The 15,289-nt window shown below is 41.1% G+C and overlaps 1 protein-coding gene across 6 annotated transcripts in view; it reads left to right on the top strand.

Moving 5' to 3' along the window:
• The window catches only part of NCOA2 (nuclear receptor coactivator 2), a 282,394-nt gene that overhangs the window by 222,771 nt on the left and 44,334 nt on the right, over positions 1–15,289 (top strand). For all 6 annotated transcript variants that reach the window (XM_040625584.1, XM_040625583.1, XM_040625579.1 and 3 more), the window contains 5 exons: positions 2,984–3,161; positions 5,802–5,990; positions 9,355–9,456; positions 9,744–9,887; positions 13,669–13,816. In XM_040625584.1, the coding sequence (XP_040481518.1) occupies positions 2,984–3,161; positions 5,802–5,990; positions 9,355–9,456; positions 9,744–9,887; positions 13,669–13,816 (761 nt within the window). The remainder of the gene's footprint in view (positions 1–2,983; positions 3,162–5,801; positions 5,991–9,354; positions 9,457–9,743; positions 9,888–13,668; positions 13,817–15,289) is intronic.

Raw genomic sequence — 15,289 nt, 5'->3', positions numbered from 1 at the left:
TTTAAAGCAAAGATCACCAATAATTGACCCTTTTTTTTTTAGTTGGTGCATGTGATGATTTTTATTTTTAGAAAATCTCATCCTGTGAAAATTTAGCATACACTTGGAAGGTCGGCGGGGGAACCCACAGAAAAAATTAAAAATCGTCTGACCCAGTCTTTGTATTTAGAAATGACAAAATTCCTGGAGCTGGACCTGCTAGCCAAAAGGCTTTAAATGACCCCGCGTTGTTCCTTGCTTATTTCTCTTGAGTCACTAGCTTGACAGTATCCAAGTTCAATTTTCAGGGAAGAAGCAAAAACACACTTAACCTGATTTTCCAGAGTCAACAAGGAAAGCCAGAGTGCTTCTTCCTGCTTGGTTCTTAGAAGCAGATAAGAAAACTCTCACAAGGTGGACTATTTAGAATTAGATGAAAGTAGATATGTTCCTATGAAAGATTTTTTAATTATAAATAAAACTGATTTGAAAATTATGGTAATCTAAATAATTAGATTATTATTAGCTTATGAGGAAATTGCCAGATAGCTGCATTGATTCCCTATATGGGGGAATATTACAGTAGGGTGGGAACTCCTGAAAAGATTTCTGAGGTTTCTAAAAACAAATATTTGGAGTAACCGCAAGTCTATGATTCAAGCCCTCTGAGAACAAGTTCATTGATTATAGAAATCAGATTGCTGGATATCAGTGGGCCTTCTCTCATAAAATCAAACCAACATTTTTACTGTTTAAAAATAGTCTTCTGAGAATTCAGTGTATTCAGACTTGAGCAAGTACTTGCGTGGCAGGACTTCAGTGGTGAATCTGTAAGAGAGCTAATGATCAAGTCTAGTGACTTAAGGTTTGAAGTCTTTATCCCTGCTTACATGGACTAATTTCAACAGGGAAACTTGTTCTTGTTGAGCTGTTCCTAGGCATAGATGCACACTCATGCTTACATCATAGCATAGTGGTTGCTAGGCAACAAAACCAAATGTCAGCTTTTTTCATCAGAGCATATCATAGTGTGCTTTAAAAAAACATGGTCTTATAAGATGAAACACGTTCATCTTTCAGTCATACTGTGCTACAAATCAGTCTTTTTATCATGGTACAAAGCAGTGGGAGGCTCTTTGCACTTTCAAAAGGGAACTATAGGTAATATAATTATGAAAATCCCTGTGAATGTATATCTAAAGCAGTTAGTTCAAAAGGACACGTGGCACGTAACTAATCAACTGACTTACTTCCTTCCCCCTTCACAGATATAAACACTCGCATACACTTACACGAGGTTTTCAGGGGTTGATGCCAACCTGTTATGGAAGGCCATTTGCATACAGTCTTGCTTTACCCTGCATATTGTTTATGCCATTGGTAAAACCTGACAGGATATTTAAGAAAAACTTAAAACTGAATGGTGTTATTTTTTTAAAGAGCTTTTCACTGATGCCTTATGGTCATTTCTAATTTGAGAGAGCACTTAGTTTTGTGATGAAAATAGAATTAAAGATGGAATATATTCAAAGAAAGCTCACAAAATAGGAGCCTGTTAAATAATAACTGAAGGAAAAAGCAAACTAGGATAAAAGTAAACACTTCCTGCCCCATCTATACACATTGTTATATCAATATGTACATGTAACATTCATGTTAAAAATAGTAAATACATAGCATGGGGAAACTGTGTGACACAAACTGGGTAGACCGGGTGGCCCTGTTTCGAGATATGCCTGATCAATATCAAGCCTCCTGTAGTCTTGATCGCTCACCTAATCTATAAAACAGGACTCTGACAAGCACAGATCAAAAAGGGAAAGGAGGAGTCCCTAAGAGAAACTCCCTGAACTCTCAACTTTGACATCACCAAGGTGAATGTGACAGGAAGAGACTGGGGTAAATACCGAAGTAGAACACCCTGCCGCAGGGTGATCGCAGGCCTGAGCTTCTGAGTCCACCTGGATTCAAATTCCAGCTCTGCCACTGACTGAGTTGCAAAAGCTTATGCAAATCACCTCACCTCTTAGAGCCTCCATTTCTTCCTCCTCTGTTAATTGCAGAAGGTAAAACATTCCTTCCAGAGTTGTAAATATTCAGATGATACAATGTGTTTAGGCACAGTAAACATGCACAGTAGTTATTCTCATTATCTTCATTTCCTAAAATGATCCTGGAGTCTTTCTGTCCTTCCCTAATCTAGATTCAGTGACAGAGAGGAGAAGTGAGGCCAAGCCACACTGCAGGAGAATGCTAATGTTATCTAGGTGGCTGGGGACCTGCATCTCCATGACCTGGAGAACAAGTAATAGAGAAGGGCACAACTAGTTAACTTTCCAGTTCTCACTGTCAAAAACCAAAAAACCTCGAGTCCCCTTCCAGTCCTCAGACTGTACTGGTCACATATCAGCATGCGGTCCCCATTGCCATTATCAGAGAGATACTTATTCCCAGACCCTTTCCCCAAACAATAAAGGATTGATGTTTGAGAACATCTGCAATTCCTTTCGTTTAAACCCTGGCAGCTTTAAAGGTAGCAAAGTTTGGGAGGGGGGGGTTAATCCTTAAACTGAAGGAAAATTATCGACGACCCTTTCCTCCCATTGTGTTACATGAGAAACTGTAGAACATAATTACTTTGTGCTGGGGTTGGTCACATAAACCTTGTTCTTGGCTGGGTGGATCCAGTCCATCAATATAATTTGGAAAATACAGATAAATGCCTGCACTTACGTGGCAGTAATTATCTCCTGGTAAAATAACAGAGTATTTATCATTTAGTTTGCAACAAGAAACCCTGATCTAGGCTCTCTCCTACTTACTAAGATGGAATAATTTCACCACAAGAAAGTGTGCTAATTATTCCCCAAAATTGGGGGGGGGGGATCTCTTTTCTATCCACGTGTGAATTACACCTTTCCCTTAAAGGGATCATCCCTCCTTAACAACTGCATATGATTTTCTCTTGTGTCCTTTCTAACACAGTTTGTGCCTTTTCCCTTAGGCCCTTGATGGGTTCTTCTTTGTAGTGAACCTGGAAGGCAACGTTGTATTTGTTTCAGAGAATGTGACACAGTACCTAAGGTATAACCAAGAAGAGCTGATGAACAAAAGTGTATATAGCATCCTGCATGTTGGGGACCACACTGAATTTGTCAAAAACCTGCTGCCAAAGTCTATAGGTAAATGATTGTCTGCTGGGTCTCCCCCCTCCCCCATGCACACATTGTCTTGGTTGGAGGGGGTCACATAGAACTGGGTGTTGTGTCAACTGGGGATAAGAGTAACTGCTGGGTGGTTTTTTAGAGAGGCTTCTATTAAATATTTAAGCTTAAAAGTCATGGAGAAGAGGACATCTGCAGATAGTGATCTTGAATGAACGATTGTTTTGATCCTGTATTTAAAGTACATGAAAGTAATTCAGAGGGAGAAGGCTCCCGTGGCAATTGTCTTCATGGGGTTTGTTTTGTTGTTTTTTAAGAGGGTGCCAGACTCCCTTCTACTCTGTCCAGTGCCAGTCGACTCTGGTTTGTGCTTTTTCTCTATGACTCTAAGAAGTAGAAGGTCATGAGAGGTTTGAGATATGACCTCAGAAAAGCACAATTTTGAGGGCTCCTCGTGAAGAGAGTATGTATGTGGACGCATACAGTATTCTGAAGCAACGATGTTAAGGAACGAGTGACATATAGAGGGTCAGATGCTGTCAGCCTGGCAGCCCTGAATGGGCTCTCTCATTTCCCAGTCACTGCCTCCTTACCCGCTCTCCCTGTTTCACACTCCTGACTTCCTCTCACTCTGAAGATGCTGTCCCAAAGTGTCCGGCAGTATTGAGGGCCAGATTTTAAAGTGGGTGGTTCATAGCATGGGCCCCCCCCTTACTTGCTGCCCCAGAGTATTGCCATTCCCACTTACTAAGTGATTCTTTTTTTAATATTCTCACTTAGACTGATGATGTTAAGAACATCTTCACAGATAAAAGGAAGTGCATATTTTAGTACAGAATAAGGTCAAGTCCTGAGTTAGCAAGTATTTCTGTTCTTTTTTTTTTTTTTTCAAATGGTTTATATTAGCTGGTCTTATTGTTACCACAGTAAATAGAAGAAGGCCCTCTTTAAATTCCACGATGGCTAGCTTTTCCTTGGTATGATAATCCTTTGTTCAAAGTGACTGCAACAGTAATACAGAACATATGAATATTCATGTGAGGTTCTTTTATTATATTCTCTAGTAAATGAACAAGAAAATGGGATTTCTTATTTCAAGTAACTAATATTTCAAATCTCTTCAGTAATTTGATGACTTCCTCAAAGGACCTATACTTATTAATTCACTATTATTAATTCACTTGTCTAAAGGGCTCTTTTCCTGACTTTATACTGTACTTTTTTATATTTTAAAATTACTTATTAACCTGAGTTAATAAGAACTCTTTTTTTCTTTCTTCTTCGATTTTTCTATGTAGTATCCATTATGTAAATAAGCTTTTAAGAATACTGATGGTGGAAGAAACTTCCCAAATGCCTGCACAGACATATAAAGCTAGCTATGGTTCCTTTTGTAATGCTAGAACAGTTTCTTGCAGTTAACTTGATATTTCCTTTGTTCTTTCCAGGGTGTGTTTTCTTTTTTATTCCTTTTGCAGCCCAGTGGCTATGGGCTTAGCATTGCATTCACCAGAACCCCTAGATGTCCTTTTAAGTATTTTCCCACTAGTGAGCTTTGAGAGTGTGTTTGCTTATCTTATCACTGGCCCTTTTTTCGATCCCCTCTTTCATTGTCCTACTGGTCGTAATGCTTTTTAGATAAAACGTAAAGAAAAGAATACCAAAATGAGGATTAGGATTGGTTCTGATGCCAGCTCTTCCAGTAGCTGAACATCTTTCTCGTCAGTTTTCTCATCTGTAGAGTGAGAAAGTGGATCTGGTGACCCATAAACACCCTTACAGTCTCCAAATCAGTCACTCTTTGATTTATTTCCCTTGATTTCTCTAATGCATTTCCCCCAAAAAATGTCTTTCCTCTGTGTCATTCTCTCTTTCTTGAAACGTACATACATTTCTAAGTATCACAACACTGAAGTAGAAGACATGTGAAGTACCCTTTCACTTGATAAGAAATAAATGACATTAGCAGTGCCTCTGCAGGGATTTTTCAGACTAATTGAGGAAATGTGCCTGAAACAAAATAGAGTAATTCAACAACAGCCAGGTTACAGAATACACACCAACATTTCTGTAAAATTCTACAAAAGAAAGATCTGGGAGAGGAGGCAGTGTGGGGATCTTAGCCTCAGAGCAGGGTACATTGGGCTGGGAGGGGTAGCGGCAGCCGGACACTTGAGATAAGGTGGCAGGAGCACCGGTGTCCGTGTGGGACCAGGTGTGGAGGATGGTGGGGGAGGCTTGTGCCGGCCGGCCTGTGTGGAAGATCTGGTTAGATGGATAAGGTGGGGCTGGTTAGTGACATTCGATTCTTCACTTCGGATAGCCTTCGTGTCCCTGACGACATCAAGTCCAAATCCTTTTAGAGAACTTAGTGCATGCTGCAGTTGGTGCCAGTTCCAGATTTTTGAGTAGGGGGTAACACATCTAAGGTTGACCTAATTTCCAAGAAACCAGAGTAAGGAAAACCCAAAAATGAAGAACAGTGTTCTAATAATAATTAACAAGGCCTGAACTTGAAGGGAAGGAGTCAGGGTGAAGAGTAAGAGATATGGAAGTTATTTTGAAAATCCCAAGCATTTTCCCAAATTGTTAGAACATTAGCATCATTTTGATAAACCGGTTTCTTTGTAATTGTTGGATTGCTTTTGCCTCCCTCAGTGAATGGGGGATCCTGGTCTGGCGAGCCTCCTAGACGGAACAGCCATACCTTCAACTGTCGGATGCTGGTAAAGCCTTTACCTGAGTCAGAAGAGGAAGGTCACGATAACCAGGAAGCACACCAGAAATATGAAACTATGCAGTGCTTTGCTGTCTCTCAACCAAAGTCCATCAAAGAAGAAGGAGAAGGTAGGGCAACATCTGTAGGCTGTTCTAGATGTATCTGTGTATTTATTCTTCTGCTACTTTCTTCATTCTTAATTATCGAAAATGAGTGGCCGCACAAAGGAAAATTTAGAAAAATTTAGAAGCGGTTTCTTCATTCTTTCTAACCTACTTAATTTTGGGGATAAATTCAATTTTAAAGATTTTATTTATTTGTCAGAGAGAAAGAGAGAGAGCACAAGCAGGGGGAAGGGGCAGGCAGAGGGAGAAATAGGCTTCCCGCTGAGCAAGGAGCCCGATTCGGGTCTCGCTGCGGGACTCGATCGCAGGACCCTGGGATCATGACCCAAGCTGAGCTGAAAGCAGAGCCACCCAACTGACTGAGCCACCCAGGCGTCCCATAAGTTCAATTTTAAGTCTTCAAAATAGCACTGTCCAGTAGAATGTTCTGCAGTGATGGCAGTATTATATGTCATCCATGTCCAGTGCAGGCCCCACTGGTGCGTGTGGCTTTTGAGCACTTGAAATTTCAATACTGCAATTGGGGGACTGGATTTTCTATTTGATTAAGTTTACATGTACACAGGCACTAGTGGCTACCCTACTGGAGAAGCTCTGTTAGTGGTTAAGCTTCCCAGGGATCCAAGGCTCCTCTGAATGTCTACTGCAAGCCACAAGCCACAGACCTAGAAAACTGCATAAGTACAAACAATGTCTTTCGTATACTTCCCGAGGGTTAATGGATTCCGTATATCCACGGATGCAGGGTCCAGAATATGGTGTAACAGAATGATACGTAAGAGAGGGTGGAGATGGGAGTGAGTGATGGAGAGGATTTCAGGCTCTTAAGTTCGCAGGCCCTTCCCCTTAAAGAGCTGCTGCTGTAGTGTCCACCGCTGTGCCCTCCAAGCAAGCCATTCCGTGCCATTGAGTGTCACTCTCCCTACGAGGCAGTGCTGAGGAGTGCATTCTGCAGGCGGAGTAGAAGAGAAAGCGCAGAGGAGCACTGGCGGATGAGAGTCTCCTGGGCTTTATCGTCAGACACGCCAGCTCCTAATTCAGCCACTTACCAGCTCTGGCTTTGGGCGAGTTTTTTGACCTCTCTGAGCATCAGTTTACTCTCTTCTCTTATCAAGTGAAGTCAACAATCCCAGTAGCAGAATGTAGTAAGGATTAAAGGAATAGGCCTGAACCATGTTTGGCACTAAATACTCCAGAATGTCCCCAGCTTAACAATGGTTTGACTTGCTTTTTTTTTTTGACATTACGAGTCTGCGAAAGCCATACACAGTCAGTATACACCATACTTTGAATTTTTTATTTTGGATCTTTTCCTGGGCTAGCGATATGCCTACAGTCTTCTCTCAGGATGCTGGGCAGTGACAGTGAGCCACAGCTCCCAGTCAGCCGTGCGATCCAAGGATGAACAACCGATACACTTAGAACCATTCTGTACCCATGCATCCATTCTGTTGTTCACTTTCACTGCAGTATTTAGTAAATTACATGAGATGGTCAGCACTTTTTTAAAACACAGTCTCTGTGTGAGATGATGTTGCTCAACTGTAGACTAGTATGTTCGAGCGCATTGAAGGTAGGCTTGGCTAAGTTACGATGTTTGGTGGGATAGGTGTATTAAATGCGTTTTCACCTTACAATATTTTCATCTTAAAATAGGTTTATCCAGGGGTGGGGGGTGCCTGGGTGGCTCAGCTGGTTGAGTGTCTGACTCCTGACTTCAGCACGGGTCATGATCTCGGGATCCTGGGATCAAGCCCCATGTCACACTCCACACTCAGTGAGGAGTCTGCTTGTCTCCTTCTCCCTCTGCCCCTTCCCCTGCTTCTGCTCTCTCTCAAATAAATAAATAAATCTTTAAAAAAATAGGTTTATCAAGACATGACCCCATTGTAAGTTGAAGAAGATCTGTAATTCATCCTTTTTTAAAAAAAATATGGAAGTAATCTGTAAATTTTATTGAAAAGTAATGGAGCTCCCATAGATGACATAATTTTTCAAAATTAAGTTTTACGTAAGTATGCAATGTTGAGGGATTTCTTCTCTTTTTATGCAACACACTAAGTGCTGCCAATTCACCCATCTAGGATACTGTTCTAAAGTGGAATAAAAAAGATATAGCTGATCTAATTTGTGGTTTTGTGCTGTATATTTAAACATTTTTGTACATTTAAAGTCTGGTTCTAGATGTTGACACAGTATGGCAGGAGAGTGGGGTTTCTGAGCCATGGTGCGCTCAGGCTCGAATCCTGGCTTCCCCAGCTCTGCATGGTGTTGGGCAACTTACTGAAACTCTGTGCTGTGGTTTCCTCCTGTGTTAAGTGGAGATAACACCAGTACCTGCCCCATAGAGGTGTCCCAAGGACTGAATGAATTGGTAGCCTCCCTCCATAGCAGCTAAAAAAGATGTCTACCTCATAGTAAGTGCTCAGAAATTTAGCTTTTTGTTATGCTGAGAATGAAGATTACATTTAAATTTGGGATACCCACTATTACTGGATATATTTAAAGAAACTCTTTCCCAGACTTGAACAATCATCAATCAGTGACATAAGATATGAAGACTGTTTTTTTAACATTTTTTTCCCAGCATTTTTGAAATTGAAAAAGCTACACAATGTGCTCTGCATGTTACAAAGATAAATAAAACATTTCCCTGTTCTCTAGAAGTGAACATGGATGAATAAAACAGTCGAAGTGGGTAAGGAATAAAGGCTTCGCATTGGCTCTGAGAAACTCGCCAGGGCTGAGATTCTAATCCGTCATGCAGGGGCTCTGGCACATGCTACACTCTCCAAGATTTGTTCTCCGAATTCACCTCTAGACTCAGTTGCTTTCTTCGTTTTAAATTGCATATTGCCATTCTAGGGCTCCTTACGTAGTTGGGTAGACAGTTATCTGGTGTTCCTGGAGCGTAGTGCACCCAAAACTCAAGCAGCAGCCCCTCGACAGAGCCGAGTATTGGATTTTAGTGTTCATCATTTGTGCACTTGATGTTGAATTCAGCTGGTTGTCACTATCGGCCATCGAATAAGAAGGCATTACTTGCTCCCCCACCGTCCCCAGGGAGGCAGTTTCAGATGGCGAAGCTGCTCTGGTGGGTGGACTTGTGCAGCGAGAGTCTCGTGTGGCCCCAGCAGGTTCGCCCAGCCTCCCCCAGCTCGTCCTACACAGCACACCCAGCCCTGTCCCCCAGCTGCTTCCCACTCGGGCGGGGAGGCAGTGGAGCCGGTGAGAAGCAGAGGCATCTAGTATGTTGTCATTCCCTCCTGGCACTGATTGACAAGGTCGTGTTGTCACAAATACATTTGAGTTTGTGTGAACCGCTGAAAAAGCCGCCTATGGTAACCATAAATGTATGTGATTGAAGATTTGCAGTCCTGCTTGATTTGTGTGGCAAGAAGAGTTCCTATGAAGGAAAGACCAGTTCTTCCCTCATCAGAAAGTTTTACTACGCGCCAGGATCTCCAAGGTACATTTTCTTTCCAAAGAAATCATTTGAGAATATCTACATATTTGTAAGGCAAGGACTGTGCTTAGAAGACTGCGAAGAAGCCGGGGATAGTGACGGGTGCTAGGGCAGAGAAGCGCCCTAGAGCTGCAGGAAGGAGAGGGAGGGACACTTCTTTTCACTGTCTGCCCTTTTGGCCCGTGTCCTTGCGCTACCTATTCTAAATAAATTTTTATCTTTTAAAATGTTAATCACGTCCATAAATAATAGATGAGTGTGTAGGTGTAATGCTTGCTGTTACTTACTAGGCAAGATCACTTCGCTGGATACTAGCACCATGAGGGCAGCCATGAAGCCGGGCTGGGAGGACCTGGTGAGAAGGTGCATTCAGAAGTTCCACGCACAGCACGAAGGGGAGTCCGTGTCCTACGCCAAGAGGCATCATCATGAAGGTAAGTAACTCCACGTGGTATTTCTCTTGAAGTTGATATTGCTGTCTTACTGCTTCCTGTGGGAGCTTTCTCTGAAACCGTGATCCTGAAGTTCACCTCAGGAAACTTGGAGCTGTTGACTTGTGTTCATACGTAGTTGCATCGGCTGGCCCAGAAAATGTCGCCATCTAAAGGAAAATTTCATAGAACCTGTAGGACAGAAGAATAAGATAAATAGGAGATAATTTCATGAAAACAGAAGAAAGGGAAGGGAAAGAGGTCATTTTCTCTGATCCTAAGCCTTCTGTATATATAAGACTACAAAATAAGGTGCCATTTAATATCAAAAGAAATCTCTGAACCATAAAGAAAATCTGGAAATAGAATGAAATGAAATTTGCAAGAGAGCTGAATTCCTAGTAGAGGTAACAGTGGGATCCTGAGGCCTCCTTCCAGATGATGACCACTGAAGCCTGTTTCTAGAAGGCCCAAAGAAATGACGTGACTTGTCTGCGGTCACTGGACAGCTTGACTGACAGTTAATTAACAAGACAGCTAGGACTAAACCAGGACTTTGAAGTCCTATGTCAGTAATAATAGCAGCCCTTACTGAACACCTGGTCTTTGTCCAGCATCTTCCTTCTTTACAGTATCTTGTTGATCCTCAGCACACCTGTGAGGTAGGTGTTAGGACTCAAGCTATAGATGGGGAGGCTGAAGCAGGTGAAATGACTGGCTTGCCAGCCCTGGAGTTTAATCGGAGCGCATCTTGGCCGTCCCTCTGCTGTGCTGCTCCTAGAGTTCTTTGCACAGAATCACATTTCCTCAAGTGCGTTCTGGTTTTTTGTCATATTGGTGAGAACAAAGAAAAACTGCCTTTCCTTAGCACTTATTAAGAACTAAGTGGGGGAGGGAGACACGTCTTCTTCTCCTGGCTTTGTGGTCTTCCTCTCACGGATGCTGTCCGTCCTGGCAGCGTGCACCTGCATAGGAGGCCTGGATGCGCCAGGGAGGGGCCTCAGTGCCTGTGACGGGTGGGGGCCAGCAGAGGGTGCCTTGTAACTCGGTTTGGCAAATTGTCTGCGTTTTGGCAGAAAAAAGTCCTAACTCCTCATTGAAAACAGAGTTTTAGTTTGTCATCTTACATTACTGTGCATCTGGGACCTTCGCATTTTACTGGCAGTGTTTATATGCTTAACCTCTGTGCTTTAGGATCGCTTGGGAAAAAGTACAAATCGTAGTAGATGACCTCTCTTCCCAACCCCTTTTTTTTTCCTCATCTTATTCCTCTTTTTCATCTTATCTATCCTTCTTAGAAGTAAGTACATAATCCAGCAATTTGTGCCTTTCAGCATTTTTCTTTATGTTGGAAAGAATCAGAGGAAGTAAAGATTCTATATTTGGCAGAAATCAGTGTTTAACCTACTGTTTCACTAGCTCTGGTTTAACATTTAAAAAATAATAACAGTGGGGGTGCCTGGGTGATTCAGTTGGTTAAGCCTCCGACTCTTGATTTCGGCTCATGATCTTGATCTCGGGGTCATGATATTGAGCCCCGAGCCGGACCCGTGCCGTGCTGGGGCGTGGAGCCTACTTCAGATTCTCTCGCCCTCTCCCTCTGCCCTTCCCCACCTCCCTCCATCTCTCTCTCTCTCTCTTTCTCTCTCTCTCAAATCTTTCAAAAAAAAAAAAATAGTAACAACAGGGGCACCTGGGTGTCTCAGTCGATTAAGCATTTGACTCAGGTCATGATCTCAGGGTTGTGGGATCAAGCCCCAAGCTCAGTGAGGAGTTGCTTCTCCCTCTCCCTCCCTCTCCCCCACCTCAACACTTGCGCCCTCTCTCTCACTCAAATAAATAAAAATTCTTTAAAAAAATAAAAAATAGTAAGAATAAGAAATATGAATAAGAAATCACCATGAGCAAACACGTTCAGTGTCCTTGAGCCGTGAGCAGCAGTGCCCTACACTCAATTCTGTGGCTTCCTGATTCCTTATAAAAGGGTTTATAGAAATGTACGAGGCACTGTGGTAGGCTTAAAAAGGCGGGAACCACTGAAGGGAAACTACCAAATGTACGAAATATCCTGCATCCAAACGTCTGAAGTAGGTAAGATCGAAGGTAATCGGTCACACTGAGTAAAAATCTGAGAGTTTGTGTTTAAATGGAAGAGCTTCCTAAATGAATCAGGTGCAAGCTTAAACATATCTAATTAAGTAGAGATGTTTGACGTAGACTGAATGGAAATAGAAAATCCTAAGTGATCCCAGATGAAATTCCAAAATTGTAAGCTATTCAAAATAGGAGTCCCATTATAAATACTGAATTTATTCTGCCTTGTAGGAACCTACTCATTGTGCAAAGCAAGATACACATACGTACAGTAATTCATTTCCAGGACTGCCACTTCTGAGTACCTTCAGGCAACAGTTGATGGCAGAAATACCTAAATACTACACGTAACTGAAACTGTAGAGGGGCTTTCCTGAGGGAAATTGTTCACAGTGAACTTTTACCAAGAAAAACCAGAATCTATATTGTGTGTCAGTGACTCCCTCATTCACTCACACTGTGGCAGTTTTGTGGAATCGTGAATGTGCTCTAGCTGGCTATTCGTGGGGCTAACTATTCAACTGACAATATTTGTGTAGAGGATTATGTGATAAAAACATGGTAGTCTTCTTAAAATGGTTTAAGAGGGTAACTACATTATATGGCTACTTTTTTTCTGAATCAAAATGTTCTTTTTAAAAATAATGTTCTTTTTTTGGGGCGCCTGGGTGGCACAGCGGTTAAGCGTCTGCCTTCGGCTCAGGGCGTGATCCTGGCGTTATGGGATCGAGCCCCACATCAGGCTCCTCTGCTGTGAGCCTGCTGCTTCCTCTCCCACTCCCCCTGCTTGTGTTCCCTCTCTCGCTGGCTGTCTCTCTGTCTGTCGAATAAATAAATAAAATCTTTAAAAAAAATAAAAAATAAAAAATAAAAAAAAATAAAAATGTTCTTTTTTTAATAGGCAGTATTTGACAGCTTTAAAATATAGTTGTTTTAAAAGATAAATCTGAAATTTTAAGAGAAATTATTTTAATCTCGTTGATTTGTTACATTTCAAGACTCCTGTCTTGAAAATAGAAACATCAGATTCTTTATCCAGAAATTAAACTAATTATACTTTTATCGTTTCAGTTTTCTGTTTAGCCTTTTTCTCTTCTGGAAAGATTTTTCTAACTGTTTATCTTTTACTTCCTGTTGTCCTATCCACAGAAATAATACTTCTTACACACTGAGAAACAGAATGGAGGATAGTATTAGGGGATGATGAACAGTAATAACCTCAAGATGAATAGTTGGAGAATATATCTAATGTCATACATTTTACTGTAATGTTTTTATTAGTTTAAAAGGAAATTAAAGGCAAATTGTATAATTTAAAGGTATCATGTTCATGCATTGTATTATTTTCTGGTATTTTAAACAAATCATTGTAAAGCTAGTTTTGCACGAATAAATGGTTTACACTCTTTTTCACCATGGTTCGAAAGATTTTAAAAAGAACGTAGTTCACGGGTCCAAGCCTTATTAAAAAAAAAAAATACATTAAATTTATTCGTATTTTGAGTAAAAAATAAATGTGCTTTTTAAATGCTAAAATGTTTCAATGTCATGAAATAGTACTTACAACTCTTGTTAACATTGCTGGTAGGAAAATATGAAAATGAAGTTTATTACTATTATGTCTTATCCCGCCCCCACTCTCTGATTTTTTTTTTTCCCCTAAACACGCATTCTGTTTGCTTGCCTACAGTGCTGAGACAAGGACTGGCGTTCAGTCAAATCTATCGTTTTTCCTTGTCCGATGGCACTCTTGTTGCTGCACAAACGAAGAGCAAACTCATCCGTTCTCAGACTACTAATGAACCTCAGCTTGTAATATCGTTACATATGCTTCACAGGTAATCCTCGTTATAAGAAATCATTTTCCCTTCCCCAAATCAAGAGGAAATGGTACAAAGCAACAGATCCCCCTAGAGCTTTTCAGCCTTGTTAGACATTTTTGTTCATCAGCCCCAGGCAGGTAAAATACAAATTTAAGTTGCTATTAACTTTTGGCTAGAAGACAACTTAGGATACTGGCAAAGTAGAGCTCTACTTTGAATTTGCGCCTTAATACTAGTGAATTTTAGAAACCCAGCTGGAAGAACACAGGCGAGCACTCCCTTTGCTCCAGTGGGACCACCTGTCACATCGGGGAAGGGAAGTTGGTCCATTCCCAGTGGTGACACACGTGGTGCAGAATTAGTGAAGCCACCAGCGGGACTTCTGCTCCTGTGTGTGGAAATCTGAACCTCCCAAATATATATACTTAAAGGGAATATTTTAGATTTTTTCCCCCCTCAGTTTTAAATTAACTTCTTGACATTAGCCTTTCAATTGAAAGGTAATAAACATTTCCATTAAAAAATGACAGTACAGAAAATTGAATGTTGATTTTAACATAAATGTCATAAACTACACTGTTTTAGAGCACAAATTTAGGAAAATGATTACATTTCGAGTTATATAAATATTTATGTATGTGCTATATAAAACTTTACGAGCTACTATCAGAAGATATATAAAGTTGCTCTGGTTAAAGAGTCCCCTTTTATTACATTTCTCGGTTATATACTTTCTGATTTAGGAATAAAAAAATCAGGCAGCCCTGTTTGCCAACTGTTAATAAATCTGACCTCAAACTGAAACAATTTGAAAGTGATTACAGATGTGCCAAATTTCACCCCCCTAAGTGAAAGCTGATGTTTAACAGTTTGTGAAACCTGTTTTGTTTGGATTTGTGAACACATGTGGCAACTCACAAGTGACTGCCAAGGCTGTAAATTAAAGCTCATAGGGCTTGGAAACTCATCTAGCCCAGAAAACCTGCTTTTAGTCACCAGTAAGGGAGTGGATTGGAGTTGTCTGGGCGTTGGGGAATAAGATCACAGAGCAAGGTCACTCTGAAGTTCTGTCCCATGTTGTCTGTGTTGGAAACTCTAGCTTTGACCTGCAAGGGGATCTGTTAGACAAGGTGATCTAATTCTAAATATTTTTGATAACTTTACTGGCTCTAGAACTTGCAGTTAGGGGCGAGTTTCCCCCTCTCCCCCCTAAATTTGCTGTCCATCTTGAGCCAAGTGGTAAACCTCAGAGCTCCCTGGGCTTACAGATGGGTCTCTTGTTAGGAATTGTAATCTGGCAAACAATTGAAGACAGCTCTCCTTGTTAGGGTCCTTCCTTTAAGATGGTGCAAGCTCTCAGTTATTCATGATAATATACCATGTAACAAGAAAGATAATATTATGTAATTGGAACCCCTCTAATGTCTTGTCTTGTAACTACAATTTCAATACAGTATCGTCACATTTAAAGACACCTCCTCTGTAAAA

The sequence above is a fragment of the Ursus maritimus genome, unplaced genomic scaffold, assembly GCF_017311325.1.
Source record: "Ursus maritimus isolate PB19 unplaced genomic scaffold, ASM1731132v1 scaffold_9, whole genome shotgun sequence".
NCBI classification, from domain to species: Eukaryota; Metazoa; Chordata; class Mammalia; order Carnivora; family Ursidae; genus Ursus; species Ursus maritimus.
This window is presented reverse-complemented; position numbering and strand designations above follow the sequence as displayed.